The sequence below is a fragment of the Gopherus flavomarginatus genome, chromosome 15 (genome assembly GCF_025201925.1).
Source record: "Gopherus flavomarginatus isolate rGopFla2 chromosome 15, rGopFla2.mat.asm, whole genome shotgun sequence".
Lineage (NCBI taxonomy): Eukaryota > Metazoa > Chordata > Testudines > Testudinidae > Gopherus > Gopherus flavomarginatus.
Window position 1 is genome coordinate 29,979,438 of NC_066631.1, and position 21,000 is coordinate 30,000,437.

Sequence of the window (21,000 nt, forward strand, 5' to 3'; positions counted from 1 at the left end):
TCTTAACACAGGGCAAATTCTTCAAAGAAACACATCATGCTGTAAGAAGGGGCATTGTCTGGCTGGCAGGACACTCCACCGGGAGCCTGTATACCTGGGACTATTCCCAACTCCACTGCCCACTCGCTATGTGACCCTGTGCCACCTCCTTGCCTATGTAGAAAGTCTTCCCATCTGTAAAATGAAGATAATTCTACTTACTCACCTTGTTCAAGTGCTTTGCAATCTACGAGTAAAAAGCCCTCTAAATTGTCAGAGCGTGGAGATGGATGGCAGGGAGAGGTTCACTCCCTCTGGGACACCTGGCATGGATCACTGTCAGTAGATGGGATACTGGTCTGGATGGACCTTTGTTCTTACCCAATGTGGCCATTCTTATGTTCTAAATGTGATACTGTATTGGGTGTAGCTTATTTCTCAGACTTTTTGTGCTGTCTTATGTTAAACTCAGATATTGATCAGAATCAGTAAATACATACTGTTGGTTTAGGGGTTTAGCTCCTGCTTTAGTCATCACAGGAAATGAGAACTCCCACTAAATGTGCAAGGCAAAATGCATGCTCTGCAAGCCCTCTCAAAAGGGAAATAAACCAACATTTGTTTTCCTCCTCCAGAATTCTCGACGAAATTGAAGTCTATGAAGAACAGATCTCATTCAAACTGGAAGAGCTAGTTACCATCTCCTCTTTCCTGAATTCCTTTGTGTTTAAGATGATCTGGGATGGAATTGTGGGTAAGAGCATCAGCAGCTTGATTGAGGGGACCATGAGAATTTATTTTAAAAAGTAGTAGTGAATCGATTCATCCAGAGGCTTCAGCCAGTTTGCTAGTATGACTTGAATGCTGTGCACAGAAAGTGTTACAAATTCTTAGGCTGTTTGTTTGAAATGAAACTATCCCCCATTCCAGTGTTCAGATACCTGTGCCATGTCGGGGTACCATATAAAAAAGAGACAGTCAGTGTTTTATTAAGTATGAATTTATGGGGCATCATTTTCAAAACCTGCATATCTTAAAAAACCTGCTACTTCAGCTCTGCGAGGTTTCAGAGAAGAATATACTCCAACTTTGAGGTAAAATCTGCCGAATCAGAAGAAGAGTGTTGGATACCCATACCTGGATCCTGTCGATCTAAGTGTGTTTACCTTTTGCTGGTGCTGATTGCAGTAACTAGTAACAGGGCCGTGGGATTCAAGCCTGGATCCTGGCAGATGTTGGGCACTTCTTGTGAGAGAGGCTGAGACCCTTTAATTCCCCTAAAGCCAGTGGAAGTGAAGAATGCTTAGCCCCCTTTGTTTGTGCTGGGGAAAGGAGCGGCTCTCTGCTTTGTGTTGGCCACTAGTATATAGGAGGCCCTGAACGCTGCTTTCATGTTTGTCTTGTAGAGAATGCCAAAGGAGACACGCTGGAGTTGTTCCATTCTGTTCATGGCTGGCTGATGATCTTGTATGAAAGAGACTGCCGCCGGCGCTTTGCTCCTGAGGACCACTGGTTGCGGAAGTGAGTGCTGGATCCTTGTGCTGGGTCATGTACGATTGTATGGCTTTCTCAGCACAGCAGCTCTTGTCTTGACCATTTTGGGCGCTGTCACTTAGTTAGACGTGGAACTTCCTTATTGTTCCACTCTGGCAGCCCCCTGCCAGGGTTGTTTCCTATGCTCCGTTTACTTTGTTTAATTTAAAGTCCCTGGTGATGGCGCTTCCCTCTTTTCTGTAGGCCGATTATTCTCAGTATCACTTGTACAGGGTACAAATTTCAAAAGCACCTGTGTCCTATTTTCAGAAGAGATTTAAGCTCCTAAATCTCTTAGGTGCTTTTAAAAATGTTATCCCCACTGATTTTGCGAAGCCCTGTTTTCTCTGTGTGTTTCTCAGGGAGCTCCGAATACGTGTCTTGCTTTTTCAGGGACCTTAAACCCAGTGTGCTCTTCCAAGAGCTGGACAAAGACAAGAAGCGAGCTCAGCTGCTCTTGCAGTACATCCCGCATGTCATCCCCCATAAGAACGTGAGTGAGACCTGGGCAGGAAGGCTTTGAGTGCTGTATGCCAGGAGAGTGGTTGCTACTGCCCATCCTGTGGGTGAATGAAAGGGACCTGTCTCCAAGGTTTTCCAGTGCTGAATTCACGCCCCAAAAGCCCATTTAAAAATACAGGGGATGCAGCTTATTAGCAATCTCTCATTTCTCAGCAAAACTTGCTAGTAACCAAAAGTTGGCCATAGGTGAAAGGCCCATGCCTGAGACAGCAGTGTGGGGCAGCCCATGGCCAGGGACTGGCTGCCCGACAAGAGGTAATGCAGGAGTCCCTATGCTGCAGAGTGGGAGGGGAGGGCAGGGCTGCAGCCTGGATGCTGAGGCTTTGCCTGGGGAGTGACGGTGCTGGGGGGCCCACAGGGCTATATGGTATTTCTCCCTGTGCTCTCTATGCTGCTCCCTGCCCTGGCTCTGGGAGCCCAGGCTTGGCATATCCCAGTGCTTCCTTCCCTGGCTGCACGCACACAAGCCTGTCCATGGACAGGGCTCTCCATGGGAGTGGGGGCTCTGAGATGTGCCAGGGTAGGGTGCAGCCCGGAGACCACAGGGAGAGGTGCTGTGTGAGCCCCCAGCAAAGCCCCAGATGCAGCTCAGGGGCCAAACTCTGCATATCCATGTGCTGCTTTCTTTAGTTGCAGCTCTGCAAACATGCCTGCAGCTGGGGCTTTTCACCGCGACTGCGGGAGCTGGGGGCCCACAAGGCTTCACGGCAAGAAAAAAGGTATCAGTAAGAGGAATGACAGTTGCTAATATCCAAATCCCATTAACATTAAAGTCAGTGGAATGGGATCAGTTCTCAGCAAAATGTTAATAACCAAAATTTGTCAATATCAGGATCGCTAATAACCAGCATCCACTGTAGCTCCATTGTGTTAAACGTCTCTTCTTTACCATTAGAGAGGGTCTTGTTTGTGAAGGAAGGTCCTTCATCCCTGCTGATTCAGGCTGGCAGCAATGCCCCTTTGGCTGCAGGAGTCAGCCCAATGGGCAGGGTATATGCAGGCCTACCAAGCTGTCCCTTTGTAGACTGCATCACGCTGGATCTGGCATTCAAGGGAGGGCTTTTCTCTGCACAGCCATTATGGACACTAAGTGGGAACCTTCCTGAGTAAAACTCAGAAGGTTGTCGCTTAATTATGTGGGGCGTAATGTCAAAAAAGATAGCATGGGCTAGATCCCACTCGCCATATATGGGTAGGTGTTGCTGACTTCAGTGGGTCTGCTCACATGAGTAGGGCAAGTAGGATTTAGGCCTGGGTATAATTTTCTTTAGCTAATTTTCCCCCCTTTACACTGCAGATGTTGTGAAAGCAACAGTATTTATCTGCTCCATTTGTCTCTGTCTAGTACTGAATATCCATCCAGGTGGGTGAGCAGCATGTGTACCTTTCATGAGGTGCAGTGCGGAGATTTATTACCCGACGCTGTTGGTCTCTCTTGGATTTATGTATTTATTTTTAGAGGGTTCTTCTTTTCCGAAACATGGTGACAAAGGAGAAGGAGAAGCTTGGGCTGGTTGAAACAAGCTCTGCATCACCTCACGTCACACACATAACTATCCGCCGCTCACGCATGCTGGAGGTGAGTGGCTTGGCCCTCAGAAGCAAATCTACCAGCCAGAAACCTGGTTTTGTTGGTGACTGTACTGTGAATGTGCGGTTCAGTGCTTGCCCGGGTCTTGATCTAGGTACCTCTATGGGGTCTTGCCATAGCATCTGGAGATGTTTAACAGTAGAAATAGCAACAGTGTCTGTTTTCTGTTCTTTGCCAGCCTTCAGGAGCATTTTGAGTGTCTGTTTGTATTGTGTCTGCCTGTGTTTGAAGGAACAGCTAAGGCCAAGGAATGAGTTGGTATCCAGTTCTGAACATAGTCAGGTTCCTGATCATTCTTGTGGGTGTGAGTTCCACTGCCTAGGCCGTACTCCTGGGAATTTCTGTTTTGTGCACTCATGAGCCTCTTACTGTAACGGTCAGGGAAGGGTGTGAGCATGGAGATCATTCTAGGTATGAAGAGCTGCAGTAACTGCATGGGGAGATTCCTTAATGCGTGGATCAACTTGCCTGGGTCTGGGCCTGGTAGAGCACCACTTTCTGGCCAGTTGCCAATGGGAGTTGACATATTTTGCCACCCTGGGTGTTCAGGCATCCAGTAGTAGTGGGGAGTCCCAATGCCGCGGGCTAACGTAGCAATCTGAGAACAGATGCTGAGGGGAGGAGACAAGTTCTTCAAAGTGCTTCCTTTGTCCTCTCAGCAGTACCTCAGACTTGCATGGGTTTGCTTGGCCTGCTGCTCTTCATCTAGGTGCTGACGAGGCTAGGCTCTGGGCTGGCTGGTGCTGTGTGTGTTTGATAGGGTGACCAGACTTCCCGATAAAATCAGGACCATCCCGATATTTAGGTGTTTGTCCTGCGTTCCAGCCGATCTTTGGTTGGGACGCAATTTGTCCTGATATTTCGCTCCGCCGGCAACACTTGCCCTCCCCCCCGCCCCATGATATTTCACTCTGCCGGCAGCACTTCTCTCCTCCCCCCCCCCCCCCCCCCCCCGGCCACGTGTCCCGATATTTTCTCCCTCTCATCTGGTCACTTTAGTGTTTGATAGGATGGAATCTGGCGTGGGGGGTCCTGTTCCTTACCGGGTTGAAGGTTAACTAATAAGTGCCTCAGAATATCCAACCATGGGTGAAATGGTGAGCTCAGGCCAAGGCTGTACTGCGTCCCAGACACATGCTTTGTACAACTCACAGAAGCTGAAAGGATTGAAAGGTGGAATCAGCATTGTTTATGCTCATTTCCATTTTAAATAGATCAGGGCTCATTCTCTTTGCTGTCATGGATGCATCATATGTAGAAAGCTCTTTTAGGCACCAAAAACTCTTCCTTCCCTAGTGGAGACTCTGGCAGTGCTGCCCGTTTTTCCAGTAAACTGTAACAAACTGTGAAAGTTTCTCTTTTCTGCCTTGATCAGACCCTGAGACTTGACATCCATCTGTGTTCTATACACGCACTGCTGCTTGCTGAGTGATCCAGGGAATAGTGACGGGTTTGCAGCTCGATGTCAAACTCTGATCGCTGTTAGAGAGAAAACATGCCTGCATTGTCAGGCAGCAGCATATACCCCCTTTGGAGCATGGGGGTCAGCAGAAACCTGCTAGATTCTGGGGTGGGTGGTATCTGTTGCCTTCACCTGCAGCAACAGACGGAGCACTCCGCTCGGGATCGCCTCATCCAACAGATTTATTTATTTTATTTTTTTACCAATTTTCTCACATATTTATTACTGACTTAGCTGTGTCCCCACATTTATCTCTCCTGAGTCAGGGTCTGTTCAAATGTGCCATGTTCTCATGTGCTGGAGCAGAGGCCCGGAGGGAGGGGCCTAGGGGGTGCATACAAGACCAGTTGGTCCCACTCAGTTGCTTTGGTTCTTTACTTCATGCTCTCTTGAATTCACATTTGTGCTAGAATCTCACTAATTGCAGGATTTGCTGTCTTCTCTAAGGCACAAGTCTCTTATTTGTCTGTTAGTGAGCACATGGACAATAAGATAATGTGTAATTGATGCTGTGCTACACTAAAAAAACTCTCCGCATTTGTCAAACAAGAGTTGTAGCATAGCTGCTGAATAATCATGTCAGTTCTCTTTTCTCCTGCTTTATTCCTTTGTCCCTTTACCCTCTTGTTGCCTCTATAGGTAACTGTAGTGTGTGGTGTGTACAGCTCTAATTGTATATATACACCATAATACACTGGGTGTGGTGGTTTCCCTTTCCACACAATGAGTTGTCCCATCTCTGAGGGTATGGCTACACTACAAAATTAGGTTGAATTTATAGAAGTTGGTTTTTCAGAAGTTGTTTTTATACAGTCGATTTGTGTGTGTCCTCACAAAATGCTCTAAGTGCCTTAAGCTGGCAGACTGCGTCCACAGTACTGAGGCTAGCATTGACTTCCGGAGCATTGCACTGTGGGTAGCTATCCCACAGTCTCCACTGCCCATTGGAATTCTGGGCTGAGATCTCAAAGCCTGATGGGGGAAAAGCAGTGTCGTGGGTGGTTCTGGGTACATGTCGTCAGGCCCATCTCTCCCTCCTTTCCTCCGTGAAAGCAACGGCAGACAATCATTTCGTGCCTTTTTTTCCTGGGTTATCTGAGCAGACGCCATACCACGGCAAGCATGGAGCCCGCTGAGCTCAGCGTCACCGTACATCTCCTGGGTGCTGGCAGATGTGGGCCTGCATTGCTACACAGCAGCTGCTCATTGCCTTTTGGCAGCAGACGGTGCATTACAATTGATAGCCATCGTCGTCATATTCCTGGGTGCTCTTTTAGCTGACCTCGGTCAAGGTCGGTTAGGGGCGCCTGGGCAGACATGGGAGTGACTCAGCCAGGTCATTCCCATCTTCTGCTAAACACCCAGGAGAAGACGGTGGCTAGCAATCATACTGCACGACGTTCTGCCGAGCACCCAGGAGATGATGATGGCTAGCAATCGTACTGCACCGTCAGCTGCCAGCCTAAAATGTAAAAGATAGATGGAGTGGATCAAAACAAGAAATTGACCTGATTTGTTTTGTGAAATCAACGGCCTGCTAAACCCAGAGTTTTGAGTTCAGTCATTGAGGGGGACATTTTGTGTGACAGTTGTTTGTTTCTCCTTGATGCAAAGCCACCCCTTTTGTTGTTTTTAATTCCTTGTAAGCCATGTCGTCAGTTGCCCCTCCCTCCGGCAGAGCAACGGCAGACAATTCTTTCGCGCAAAACCAGGTGAGGAGGCGACGGCAGCGCAGTGACAAGAGTGATAAGGACATAGACATGGTCATAGACTTCTCACAAAGTACGGGCCAGGCAATGTGCACATCGTGCTGATGAGCTCTGCATGGTCACCTGTACTGGTCAGCTCTCCACGCTGGCCAAAGAGGAAATGAAATTCAAAAGTTTGCAGGCCTTTTCCTGTCTACCTGGCCAGTGCATCTGAGTTGAGAGCGCTGTCCAGAGCAGTCACAATGGAGCACTCTGGAATAGCTCCTGGAGGCCAATCCCGTCGAATTGTGTCCCGCTACCCCAAATTTGACCTGGCAAGGCCGATTTGAGCGCTAATCCCCTCGTCAGAGGTCGAGTAAAGAAATTGATTTTAAAGAACCCTTTAAGTTGAAAAAGAGGGCTTCGTCGTGTGGACGGGTCCAGGGTTAAATTGAGGTAACGCTGCTAAATTCGACTTAAAGTCGTAGTGTAGACCAGGCCTGAAATGCTGCTTCAAAGGGAAGGCAGATTTCTTTCCAGGAATCCTGGATGTGGTGACATCCAGTCTTTGTATGAAACAGTATGTTCAGGAAACTTAGCACGTTGCTGTTCTGACCCCAAATCTGTGGCATTAACACAAGAGTTTGTCACTGTCTTCGTGAATGTAAACTCCCATGTAACGTGCCGGTATACCATTTATATCCCAGTGCAACCACCTGTCAGTGTTGCATGTTTGTGAAGACGTGTGTGTCCTTCTGCATGGCTAATGTGTGGCAATTCTCACCTGGGCAGGATGGATACGAACAACTAAGGCCGCTGACCCAGAACCTCATGAAGGGAGTTATCCGAGTGAAGTTTGTGAATGACCTGGGTGTCGATGAGGCTGGTATTGATCAAGATGGTGTTTTCAAAGAGTTCTTGGAGGAGATCATAAAGAAGGTGTTTGACCCTGCACTCAACCTCTTTAAGGTACTGATGCTGAGCTGTAGAAAATAGGCTCTGACCACTCCCCAGTCTGAAATGATGAGTGAAAACTGGCTCTGGTTGTTCACAAAACTGATGTCTTGTCTCATCATTTTGTTTGTGTAGACGACCAGCGGCGACGAGAGGCTGTATCCATCCCCGACATCCTACATTCACGAGAACTATCTCCAGCTCTTTGAGTTTGTGGGAAAAATGCTCGGGAAGGCTGTGTATGAGGTAAGCCGAAGGAGGCCAGCACGTGGATGTCTCCCACTTTAGGGTAGCGTTGCTCACACACACCTCGTCACAGCCCTGGGGATGTGCAGGCAAACTGTAGGAGGGCATTGCATTCTGTTGGTGTGCTCTGGCAGGGTGAGGAGGGCAAAATGACCTAGAGGAATGACCTGTAAGAGTAATGCTGTCTTGCAATAGACCTGTTGGGCTGGGACTCTCAAAGGGAATTAGGTGCCCAAATCCTACTGACATTCAGCTTCCTTGGTCTCCTTTGAAAATGCCAGCTTTGATGGCCTTGCTTCGTGCAGTTTAGAGCCAGAGGAGACCAGGAGATCCGACCTCCCATATGTCTCAGGCCATTGGATTTCACCCATGTGCCCCTAGATTGAGCCAATGACTTTAGTTAAACCAAGGCATTTTAGTCTTCAAGGGACTCTGAACTGTTGTATGCCCCAGGCAGAGATCGGGGAGACAGGTGCCACCAGTGCCCGAGGCCCCTGCAATGGCAAGGGGGTGAGTAGGTGAAATATGCCTAAATATCCAACTGAAAAATTCACTCTGTAGCTACAAAACATAAAAGAAATGGCTAGAGTCAGAGTATGTGGGCTCCCTTTGCTGCCACTGTTGCTGCTGCTCGTAGATCTACTGCCGAGGAGTAGTAATGTGGCACTGCTTTCCAAAGACAGGCCAGACCATGGTGTTTGCCAGCTGGAAAAGGATGGAGCCATGAGGGAAACAAATTTTGTTTTCTAACTTCCAAAAGCGAGTGTGTTTGAAAGTCAAAGTGAAAACTAAGAGGTGGAATTAAAGGGACAACTTGAGCTAAATATAAGGAGAATGAATCATCTCCCAAACGAAGTGGTGGAAGCACCTAAATGACGTGGGACTAGATGAGAGGTGATTGCTGGGCACTGAGGGAAGGGTTAGATGACTGGTGCAAGCCACTTCTAATGTCTGCAGCTCTAGAAGAGCACTTGGCCATGTCCTGGTCTCTCGCCCCCCTGCACACCCACTGCTCTGACGCTCTTCGTCTCTGTGCATGGTGAGGTGGCAGCGGCTCAAGCCGCTGCATTAATGCCAGCACATCCGTTATCTCCATACTCACAGTGCCATCTCTTTGAACGGGATGGATTCACCTTCTCCAGGAGCTCGTTGGTTTGGGGAGGAATAGGAATAGGTACATCCCATGGGGCTGGTAGTCTGTAGCCACTCTACTCATAGAGAAGTCCCCACAACCTGCTTCAGAAGCAGCTTAGGTGTGAGCAGAGCTTCTCTGAATCTGTATCTGTGCTTGGAGTAGTGAATCCAGGCCAGTGTTCAGAGCAAGGCAGTGGCAGTCAGGATTCCTGGGTTCTCTTCCCTTCTACACCAGAGTCTCACTGGGTCACTATCAGCATGTTGCTTCTCCACTCACTTCCTGATCTTGAAAGTAGGGCAGTATCTGCTGCTTATCACGAGGGGCTGTTGTTGAAGGTTCGTTAATATTTGTAAAGTGTTTTGAGAACTTCCCATGCCACGAGCTTATAGAGAGGCAGAACATGACCTTCCCCCCATGAGATGATGCTTCCAAATCCCAGAGATATCCCTTAGGGAAGGGGCTGCAAAGTGATGAGCCTCTTAAGAGGACGTGAGCTGTTTGGGTGGCCAAGCTGTACTTTGTGCCTGTGTACAAGCCAGAAGCTTGCCGTTTGTCCTGTAGGACTGGCGACTAGAGACGATGCACATAGCTAGTGCAAGTGGGGTGCTCACATGTTCTCTCTCCTGTTAATTGCAGGGAATAGTTGTGGATGTTCCCTTTGCGTCCTTCTTCTTGAGTCAGCTGCTTGGGCACCGTCACAGTAGCTTTTACAGCTCTGTGGATGAACTTCCCTCTCTCGACTCCGAGTTCTACAAAAACCTCACCTCGATTAAGGTTTGAGCAATATGTTCCCATATCCCCACTTGACTGTAATGTGCTCTTCAGAGGTCTAAATGGTGATGCCAGCGGGGTGGATGTAAACTTTTTGCCTGCCAGGTTAATTCCAAAAGCCCTTTTAAATGAAGTAGTGTGTCCTAATGGGTAGAGCCCTGGACTGGGACTTGGGAGAGCTGCATTCTGTTCCCAGTTCTGCCACAGCCTGCTGGGTGACCTTGGGCAAGTCTCAGCCCTGCTCTGTGCCTCAGTTTCCCCATCAGTAAACGGGGGATGATGAGTGACTTCCTTTGTAAAGCATATTGAGATCTGTGAATGAGCAGCACTATATAGGAGCTGCGTATTAATAATGTCCACAGACACTAAAATACTTGGTTCCTCTTGTGTTCAGGAGAGGTATTTCTCTGTCTGGCTGCTGTTAGAAATATTAGGTTTGCTGCGTCTAATAAATGCCCCCTTCCTGTGAGCCAATGCTCATGTTAGCTATGAAAATACTTGCACTTGTAGGAGTGAATGTTGAGTCTAAAAGTAGGTGGCAGTGGAGGGTGTGGGATTTCTTGCTTCATGTAAAGCAGGGAGGGGAAGGTGCTCTAGTGATCTAAACACAGGACTAGGAGCCAGGAATTTCTGCCTTCTAGTCCCAGCTCATACACTGACGCCCTCTGTTACCTTGAGACAGTCACATATCCTCTCTGCCTCAGTGTAGAGCACCTGCGAGGATCCCTTCCAGGGTGAGTGGTCTGTAAGTGCTAAGCTGTTGTTCTCAGTGGTTGTGCATTGACCCCCGTTCATCTCCTCTGTCATTCCATTAGCGCTACGATGGAGATATCAGCGACTTGGGCTTAACGCTCTCCTATGACGAAGATGTGATGGGTCAGGTAGGCCATACACGTCTTTGTGCTAGTTTCTCCTTCATATTTAGCCTCCTTTCTGCTCCTCTCTCTCTCTTTCTTTCTATTAATTTCCTCAGACCTGCTCAGAGTTACAAGCAGGCTTCTGTGCCCAGGCAGCCTGTTTTCTTGGTGACTGGGATAGGAGATTCCAAGCCTTTGGTTGTAAATTTCTAGCAGCTGTCCTGAGTGAGTGACTCCAGCTCACCTGGTGTGTTCATCCTGCCTGTCTGATGTTTTCAGAGAGAGGTTTCAATTGGAACCAGTTCTGGTGCTCCAAACACTTCACTGTCCATTACTGTGGGAAATCCTCTGGTGCCCCAAATAGAGAATTATGAATTCAGGCATTCCTCACTGTGGGTTAAACTGGCTCCTGAAAAATTATGTTCTTATTTTACTGATAGTGTCTTGTGCAGGACAGAGGAAGGAAACCCATGTGCAAGCTGACCTGCTGGCAGAATGCACTCTACATGGAATATTCTCAGTGTTTTCCCAAGAGGTGTTTGTGGTTGTTTAGAAGCAACCACTTTTTCCAAGTTTTGTTTGCATAGCAGCTTGATGACATGAGGTGCACTTTATTCTGTTATACTTCTCCGTTGGATTCTTACAGGCCATTTCAGATCTGTGATGCACATACTCCAAAGGAGTCACTTTCAGTTGCTTCTAAATTTGTTAGCCTGGTACTTTTGTGGCTGAAATATGGCAGGCTTGTTCCCGGTCTGAAAGTGAATAATTTGGAAAGTGTGATCCAGAAGGATTCCCCCCATTTGAAGAAACAGCGAGTGGAAAAAGAGAGACTCTTTCCTTTGTATACTTTTTTATTTAGCAAGTTTTTGGTGGCAAGTTGAAATTTGGCAGGGAGATGGTGGTCACTAGGTTGCACTGCCTTTTGGTGGTTTGTTGAAAACTGGTTAGATCAGTTATTACAAGTTTTCGGGTTTTTTTAATGACTTGGAACCTGTGCACTGGATTTTGTAATGCGGCTTCTTACTGGACTGCCAGTGATGCTGCCCACCGTGTTTAGCTTAGTAACATTCATTGACGATACTTTGCCTTGGCCTAAGATTAGTGAAGGGGAATGGAGAGGAAGCAGGACTGCAAAGCAGTCTTGCTCCTTTGGTGTGAGAGAAGGTAGATAGGTGCATGCGGAAGGAGGACCCAGGCCTCATTCATTTTGCACGTTGGACAGAGAACAAGGCAGTGTGTTTCAGGAATCCATCTGGGGTCCTGAGCATCTTTGCCTCGTTCTCTGCCATTGTGTGATGTGTTGTGAATGAGACTGATGTCTGCTGGAAGAGGGACGATGTTCTTGAAGTTAAAGCCCTGGGCTGGGAGCCAGGAGGATCTGGTTCTTTCCTTTTGCCACGCTCCCGGTGTGACCTTGGGCAAGTCCCTTATTCACTCTCTGCTTGCATTCCCCATCTGTGCTATAGGAATAGTACTTCCCTACCTCCCAGGGGTGTGGCCAAGATAAATTCTTTAGGGTATGTGAAGCTCCCAGGTGCTACGGTGATGGGCCTAAAGAGAGAGGAATGTCCCTCTTTTGTCCTCTGCCCGGTGTGTGGTAAACCAGGCATTGGACCATGCAGTCACTATGGAAGGTAAAAAATGCCGACTGGCAGCCTTGTTCATGGAACCCTCTCCATCCTGTGCCTTGAGGGCCCAATCCAAAGCCCATCAAACTCAATAGGAGTCTTTTTGTTAACTTCCCTGGGCTTTGGATCAGGGCCTGAATGAGAGGAGGGACCTGCAGAAGAATTTGTGATCATGATTACAGACTGGACTGCACTGGAAGGAGACAGAATTAAGCTGGCCCATTTCCTGGCTTTTGATGGCTTCACTTTTCACCTTACGGTTCTTTGAATGTGTTTTGTGTGGAATGCTCATGGTAGATGGTAATGGAGGAAAGGTGACAAGCTGGCTCCATTGGCAAATTCCCTACTGTTCAGTTGCTGTGCTCGTGTTGAAATGAAACGCTGATTGGGAGTAGAAATGGGATTATTGTTTAACATTTCAATCCTAATGTTTTATTGTAAAAGTAAGTAATTATTTTATGGTAAGTCCCAGCTTCTGAAAGGCTTTTCCATCCAGTGAAGTTTTCAGGCAGTAATTAGCAATATAATGATTTCTTCCCTCAGCTTGTTTGCCATGAACTTATTCCTGGAGGGAAGACCATTCCTGTTACCAATGAAAATAAGTAAGTATGGCAATTAGATTTGTAAGGTCATCACTGTAAAATGCTTCATTCTGGTTTCTTGGGCTTGCATCTGGAATAGATTGAGATGGATTGGAGTAGAAAGAGCCCATAAATATCTTAATAGAATTTACTGGTTACACTTCATCGGCAGAAATTGTATTCAATTCGATTTGCAAAATAAGAATTGACAATTTACTTTTTGAAACAGCACTTCTTTAGTCAAAGGCACACAGTCTGTGATGTTTGTAGGGATTTAAGATACAGACAGATGGATTCAAAGCAATTCAGGCACACGGTCTTGAACACAGAGGGCACAGATGCTCAGAGACGTTGGAGCAGGCAGATTCTCTCAGAATGATAGCGTGTGGCAGTTGTATAAAACGCTGTTCTTCAGAAAACACAGTGATTAATTCAAATGCAGTAGACGGTGCTTAGACACAGGAAATCAGAGGAGACCAGACCCTGGAGCTATTTTCACAGATAACCAGCTTTAGATAGTTATCATAAACGTCAGCTGTGAAACTAAAAACCAAGCCCCGCCACCTCTTTTGTTCTCCAATCCCCATCCCCCTTCACCAATTAAATCTCTATTATGCAGATGTGTGTCTAAAATCTTAATCTGCAGCATGCTGTTTAACAGCAAGTCAGGGCTGTGTTTAACCTGAAGACTCATCTGCCTCAGCTGCACTTTACAACTGAGTGTTCCCAATCTTTATCTTCCTCCGAGATCAGATCAGCAAGTTCCCAGCTGAAAGGAATATCTTTTTGCTTGTCAGAAGGCTGGTCAGGAAGAAAGTCGAAAGTCCTGTGTGTCACTGTGCTAACTACACACATAATTTTGAACAAACACACAGACACAGCTGGAGAAAGAAAACTGAAAAAAAAAAAAAAAAAAAAAAAAAAAGGAATAATGGAGGCAATCCAGAACTGTTCTTGCCATGGGCTTTGAGTTAGCTTGGGTTAGAAAGGTAGTCAGGTTAGGAGGGTTGGTGTCTAATGTGGACAGGGGAGGGAATGGAAGTAAAATAGCTGGCTGGATGGATATCTGCAGAGATTGTGGTTCTGGTGGGTTCTGATAGACCGCCTTCCCCCCTTTCACTAACTACTGGATCTCGGAAAACTTCTGTTTCAAGATATTGCTAAGTCTGGATCCCTGGGACTCCAGATGAGGGCTCTCCAAAGCAGGCTGTATTTGTCTTATGAGTCTCTTGTGGCATCTACAATGCTTGGAGGAAAATTGTTTTTATGAAAAATAAACCCAGTCGTTCTAAGGAGCTGTTCAACAGCAGCTAGATAATATATGGCCAGTGCTTTGACAATGTGCATATTGTAAGTGCTCAGCATTATTGAAAGCCCTGTGTCAGTGTTGAGAGGGGCTGTCAGACCCCGACAGGATGGAGAAAACAGCTGCTGTAAAACCTTACAAATACCCTGCTTGTGCAGGGTTTGCCCAGACACACGGATTAAATGATTTTGGGTGTCAGTCATTTGGATGAAAAAATTGTGGAGAGTTCTGCACAAAAGCTGAGTTGGAAGAAGGCTCCGTCTTTGCATGCCTGCTCACCCACAGGAGTGAAATGTGCTCCAGGAACCTAACGGACCACCCATTGAAGTCAATGGTCATGAGTCTTTCCATCGACTTCAGTGAGCCCTGGATCAGGTCCCGCGTTCCTTTTAAGCAGTGCATTGTAAACTAGAAAAGTGCCAGGCCAGTGCTAGTGTGCTGGGTGTTCTCAGCTGCTTGGTGCCTCTGATTTCCTTCCTCCTTATCTTGGACAGAATCAGCTACATCCATCTCATGGCTCATTTTCGGATGCACACGCAGATAAAAAGTCAGACGGCTGCGCTCATTAGTGGCTTCAGGTCAATAATTAAGCCCGAATGGATTCGAATGTTTTCTGCACCTGAGTTACAGCGGCTCATATCTGGTGACAATGCTGAAATTGACCTAGAGGACTTAAAGTAAGTGAGCGATTCAGTCATCTGGTTCTGCTATCCAACAGGCCAGTTATGCTGTTGGAGAGCAATGTTATTCTGAGGTTTGGTGCATGGAAATTAGCTCCATTCCAGCCTTTTATTATCTTCTTCAAATTAAAAGGTGAAGGACAAAATGGATGTCATTTCAAAGACAACTGGAGGAAGTATTAGCAAATAGAGCAAGGGAAGAGTCTTTCCCAGGAGCCAGTGCAGGACCGTAGGATTAGAGAGACTTTCATTCTACCCTCTCCAATGCTTTTGAAGAAGTTTGCAGTAAATGGTGGATGTAGACGTCAGGGAACGCTAGCAATTCAAGCCCCCTTTGTGATTAAGCTGTGGATTTAAGCTCTGTCTAGAGCGAGATGCAGCCATTCATTAATCAGGTAGCTGTGATTTGTTTGGTGCAGTGAAGCGTAAGCATATTGCATGCTCTCCTTCCTCAGGAAACACACTGTGTACTATGGTGGCTTCCATGGGAGTCACAGGGTCATTATCTGGCTCTGGGACATCCTAGCCAATGACTTCAGCCCCGAGGAGAGAGCGATGTTTCTAAAGGTAAGTGTCTCCTAGCTCCCCTCCTCGTAGAGTGCACCCAACCTGTCGCCTTGTAGTGGGGGTGCTGGTCATCTTTCCATTATCATCTAGACAAGCAAAACTGCTCTTTGTGCTCATAAACCCCTTCTCCTGGGGCCTTGTCTACACGACCGCGGTAAGTCGACTTCAGTTACGCTACTCCAGTTACGGGAATAGAGATGCTCTCCCGTCGACTTCCTGTACTCTTCTCGTACGGGTGGAGTACCGGAGTCAGCTGGAGAGCGCTCTGCTGTCGATAGAGCAGATCTTCATTAGGCCTGCTATATCGACACCCGCTGCATCAGTTGCAGGCCATCTATCAGTAAGTGTAGACGTGTCTTGAGTGGCAGAGAGAACAATGAAAGGCCTGAGCCCTGGAGTTCTGACACCCTCCTCTTCCCTCCACAGTGGAAGGAGGGATCCTTTAAATGATTTTGTATAGTGGGGAATATCCCTGCTTAGGTATCGCCACTTGTGTCAGGGGAAGAACGACTGATAAGGAGCCACAGTAACCTGCAGTGGGTGTTGAATGCTGCAGACATCAACTCCCAGAGTAGCTTAAATGCGATTTATCATTAGAACAGTCAGTCAAATGGTGCAGGGCAATGAGCGAACAGTTCCTTGAGAAGACAGTTCTGGTTTTAGTTTCCAAGCTGTGTTGCTCTAACGATCAACGATTGCCAGTCTTTAACCATGTCTGTTTTAGTTTGTTACCAGCTGCTCCCGGCCTCCACTTCTGGGCTTTGCCTACCTCAAGCCTCCTTTCTCCATCCGCTGCGTAGAAGTCTCAGACGATCAGGTATGCCGCCAGAATGATCTGAACAGCTCTTCTCCAACCTTTATGCATTGGAGATCCCCTCCTGAGGCCTTTTACAGAGCTCCTCCCATCCCTGCCCTGCTTCTACCCCTTCCCTGCAGCAACTAGAAAGCACCAGTGCATAAAAAGTGTCCATCAGACAGCGTTCAGGAGACAAGATGAAAATATACGCCCTTTAATGTGGTGCACTCAGCTCCCCCCACACCCTTTCATGCCCATGCCCCTGTGGCCTGCCTGCAGGTTAGTACCTCCCCTTGTGGTCTGCAGCTGCTCTGGGTCACTTGACTTTGGTGCTCCCCTCCTGAGTCTTTGCTACTGTTGGGTTTTGTGTTGTCTGCAGGGTCAATCACGGTTGACTTTTTACCAAGGAGAAGTTACCCCTTAGTGCTAGATGGGGCCTTGAGAGACAGGACTACTGGGTTCCGATTCCCCTGCTTCCGCCACAGGCTTACTGTGTATTAGTCTCCCTGCCTTGGTGTCAGGATAATGCCTCCCTCCTTAATGCTGTGCCTGGCTGCACAGTGCTCTGCCAGAGGTGCTGGAGCAGTGCGAGGTAACCTGCCTCTCCCTCTGTTCCCAGGACACTGGCGATACGCTGGGCAGCGTGCTAAGGGGCTTCTTCACCATACGCAAGAAAGAGCCAGGCGGCCGGCTCCCCACCTCTTCTACTTGTTTTAACCTGCTCAAGCTTCCCAACTACAGCAAGAAGAGCATCTTGCGAGAGAAGCTGCGCTATGCCATCAGCATGAACACAGGCTTTGAGCTCTCGTAGCTGCTTTGGCACCTGGGGTCGGCCCCAAGAGCCGCTAGCTGACGCGGGACACACAGCCCTTCGTGTGAAGCGGGTTGGTCAGCTCCAAGACAAATATATGCAAATGGTATTAGAGGTTCACAGGGAGAGCTCCTGGGCTAGGCAGCTGTGGGATCTGTCTAAGCAGTCCTGCAGCACTAGGGCAGTGCTGGGTCGGATCCAATATGCTTGTCGTCATGTAAACTATTATTTAAAATCAAACCCGGAGAGAGCATTAAAGTAGCATTGAAAACCCCAGTCTGGATCCAGCAGCCAGCGGGCCTGGGCCATGATGTGGAGTCCAAGTTAGCTGCTGTCGTGCAGGAGGGCTTTTTCCTTTCCTAGGAGATGGCCCAGCTGTTCCTTTGGGTGGCGCCATTCGAAGTAAGGCGACGGTGGAAGCGTTGCTGAAGTACTAGGAGGCTAGCCGGCAGTCAGCTGCATTGACTGTGCGCGTTCCTTTCGTCCCTTCACTCTGGCAAAGCTTTGCAGTGATGATGTCCTGAGGTCCTGTGCACCAGGCAAGGCCGGTGTGCTCATCTCCTGTGAAAACAAACAGCTTGCCCGAGTGTAGGAGCAACAGCCATAACGGCAGAAAAATCAACCTTCCGCTCTCCAAGACCGTTTCAAAATGCTGTAGAATAGGAGCTCAAAGAACCGACACAGAGGCTGGAATGCAGAGGCAGTCGCAGTGCTGCTGGCACCTTGCCAGTTCTGCGTGTTGGAGGAGAGGGAACACTTTCTGCTTTTAAGAAAATTAGAACAAGGTTTAACTTTATTTTATTTTCATCTTACAAGTGACCAGGAAGCACAGTGGCACTTGTATAGCGTTCGACTCTGTCAGTGTCATTAAATGCATCTTCCATAGTCATCTTTAATGCTTGGAATGCATCAAGCTGCCAATAGCCTGTTTTAAAACGCCTCAGCTGGGAAGTTCACCTCTTGCTCAGAGATGTAAATTTCATAGTTCAGTTTACCTTCTCTCTCCCTTATGGAGGTCTCTGCTTTAGCCCATTTGCAACCCCGACTTGGCCTCTCCAAAGCCCAGTGATGTTTGCTTGCCAAACTATTTATTTGTAATATTTTTGGCCTTATTTTATTAGCTTCTGCTCACCTGCTGCATTCAGCTTTTTAGCTGGTGGTTATGAAGAGTCTTTTTCAGGAGGGAGGGAATGTGTTTGTGTGTATATGTGAGATTCCCACCTGCTGGCCATTTCCACTTCTTTTTTAATGACGAAATATAGAGACTGTCCTGTCAAACCTCGTTAGGCCTGCTGCTTTGCACCTCTGACATTTTACAGCCAGAGCATATCCTGTCTCAGCCCAGCAGTTCTCCATGTTCCATGGAGAAAGGACGCTGCTTTCTCTCAGGTGTTCCCTTGTGCTGCGTGGATTTCTGGAAAGCACAGTATGCTCTAATGTTCAGGAACATAATTATTTTATTTAACTCTTCACTCTGCCTATTGCAGCCCAGCTGAAAGGATCTCCTGCCGAGGTTGACAGCTTTCCCCCTCGCCTTCCTTTCCTCCTCTTAGCATATGAGGGGTGGGTGTGTTTGTGGTTTTAACAAATCCTACTCTCTGCAATACCTAGGCGGATCCAATGAAAGCATCGCTGTGCAAATTGCTCAGCAGCAGATGCTACAATGCAAGGCTACCTCATCTTCAGGATCTTTTCAATAGGTATGAATGGCAGGGGATCCAAACCCAGGCATGTTTTGCATAGCACAAGTCTCAGCACCGGAATGGTCCCCAGGGTATTGGGCAGGCCCTCTGAATCCTTGGTGAGAGACAGGAAATAGAAAGCAGACCAGAAAATGCTCCCAGCTGGAACTCCTCAGACAAGAGCATCCGATTGCCCGTCATGTTTTCTCTTCTTTCATTTTAATCGACAGTGAATTTCAAGGGAATAAGCCTTCTCTACTTGAGAACTATTGCTGGAAAATGCATCTCAAATCCTCCTATGTTAGGGACTTTTTCTGTGTGAACTCTATTCTGTAGGAATGAACTGATCTATTAATGAAAGAAGAAGCGTCTGCTAAGTTGAGTGAATATGGAGAATTTATAGAGAGCAGTAAACACCGTTTTTGATTTTGTGTAACTGATCACTTAACACTTGTTAACCATCGTATAGACTGAAAGGCCATGACACTGACCTGTAACAGATTATTGTAGCTTAAGATATGACACAGTATCGTTTTTCTTAGATAAACGCAATGTCCTGTTAGATCACAGGCCTGAAATTGTTAAACAACAAATCTCTGCTCCCCTTTAAGTTTCCTTGAAAAGTTTGGAAATATTGCACTATACAAGACACTAAAACTATAATTTGTAGCTACTGTATCAATTGTGATTGTGTAATAAACTACACACACCCTGTTGGCTATATGGATAACAGCATTTCTCATAAGTAACTGATTTCTGTATGACTTTAAGAGGCTCTGTTACATTTGTATTGAGTAGAAGGCTATGAATATGTGACAGGTCCTGCCCTGGATGTCTGTAGTTTGCATGTATGTTCTGTGTGGGGAGGAGAATAATGAGTTTATTTTTTCTATAGATAAGACTTAATGGTCCTGAGATCCTGGCACATCTCATGTGTCAAAAATGCAGAAAGATATTAAATAAACCTGATGTGTTGAATAAGACCATTGGGGACTTTTCTTTCTTTGGGAGCAGACCTCTCTTGTGTCAGAGCAGTGCTCCAGCAAATATCCTTCTCTGCCTGGGGCAAAGGCAGATGTTTTATAGTCATGAGCACACTTGCCGTGAGATCTGATGCTGGTGGAGGTTGTGAGGGCAAGAGGGAGAAAGCAGAATCAAGGCACTGACTCCATTGTTAAGGCTGGGTCAGAGGCAGATGAATGCCCATGGTCACACAGGAAGTCTGTGGTTGCTGGGGCAGGTGACCCATTCAGATCATGTGCTGTTAGAAACGAATGGAACTAGAGTGTGTTCAGAGGGCTTCAAAGTATATAATTGTTCCCCCAACAGACTAGTGTCATGGGCAGTTGCCTACAGCCTTCAAGAGGTTTCATGATGCAGTGAACAACAGAATGCTTGAAAGGTACCAATTGCTTTTACACTAGGGTGACCAGATGTCCTGATTTTATAGGGACAGTCCTGATTTTGGGTGCTTTTTCTTATATAGGCCCTTATTACTCCCCTAACCCCTCCCAATTTTTCACACTTGTCTGGTCACCCTATTTTACACTGCCTCATTCCTCTTGCCTGGCTCTGAACAGCCTTGGTCCAAGAGAGAGAACAGCTGCTCCGTGTTTCATACCATATATTTAAATATACACACCTGTACTCTGATATAACGCTGCCCTCGGGAGCCAAAAAATCTTACCGCATTGTATCAAACTTGATTTGATCTGCTGGAGCATGCAGCACCCTTCCCCCCCCCCCCCCCCCCCCGGAGTGCTGCTTTACCGCGTTCTATCCGAATTTGTGTTATATCGGGGTAGAGGTATCCTAGTAGTTTGATGTATAATTTTTGGCCCACTAGGTGGCAGCGTATGAAAGCTACATAGCTTTTCATTTATGGGCCTTACCAAGAGTCTTCAAGAGCTGTTCTAAGGCTCCTTTTCCTTTGCTCTTCGCTGCCATACAACCCCCTTGGCTATTGCTAACTGCGCTGCAGTCAGTCCTAAGCACTGAGCTAACCTGGCGCCCGGGAACACTTGCTCCGTTTGGGGGGCGAGGCAGGGCAGAAATTGGAAAGAGGCCTGAGTGTGTGTGCAAATGGTATTGTTTTGACATTATGGCATATGGCACAGTAAGAAATTGCAAAAAAGACGCCCACAGCAGATGCTTCAGTAGCTTCAAAGGCAGAGAGCTGGCAAGAAACAGCCATGCCTTGAGCAAAAC

At 47.2% G+C, this 21,000-nt stretch overlaps 1 protein-coding gene across 3 annotated transcripts in view; it reads left to right on the top strand.

Annotated features, from left to right (window-relative positions):
* UBE3B (ubiquitin protein ligase E3B) overlaps window positions 1-19,522 on the top strand; it is a 33,843-nt gene extending 14,321 nt beyond the window's left edge. For all 3 annotated transcript variants that reach the window (XM_050924554.1, XM_050924556.1, XM_050924557.1), the window contains 13 exons: window positions 615-733; window positions 1,386-1,500; window positions 1,906-2,005; window positions 3,494-3,613; window positions 7,568-7,744; window positions 7,865-7,975; window positions 9,747-9,884; window positions 10,697-10,762; window positions 12,913-12,971; window positions 14,751-14,933; window positions 15,392-15,503; window positions 16,228-16,320; window positions 16,919-19,522. In XM_050924554.1, coding sequence (XP_050780511.1) covers window positions 615-733; window positions 1,386-1,500; window positions 1,906-2,005; window positions 3,494-3,613; window positions 7,568-7,744; window positions 7,865-7,975; window positions 9,747-9,884; window positions 10,697-10,762; window positions 12,913-12,971; window positions 14,751-14,933; window positions 15,392-15,503; window positions 16,228-16,320; window positions 16,919-17,110 — 1,585 coding nt within the window. In that variant the 3' untranslated portion in view covers window positions 17,111-19,522. The remainder of the gene's footprint in view (window positions 1-614; window positions 734-1,385; window positions 1,501-1,905; window positions 2,006-3,493; window positions 3,614-7,567; window positions 7,745-7,864; window positions 7,976-9,746; window positions 9,885-10,696; window positions 10,763-12,912; window positions 12,972-14,750; window positions 14,934-15,391; window positions 15,504-16,227; window positions 16,321-16,918) is intronic.
* Window positions 19,523-21,000: the final 1,478 nt, after the last annotated feature.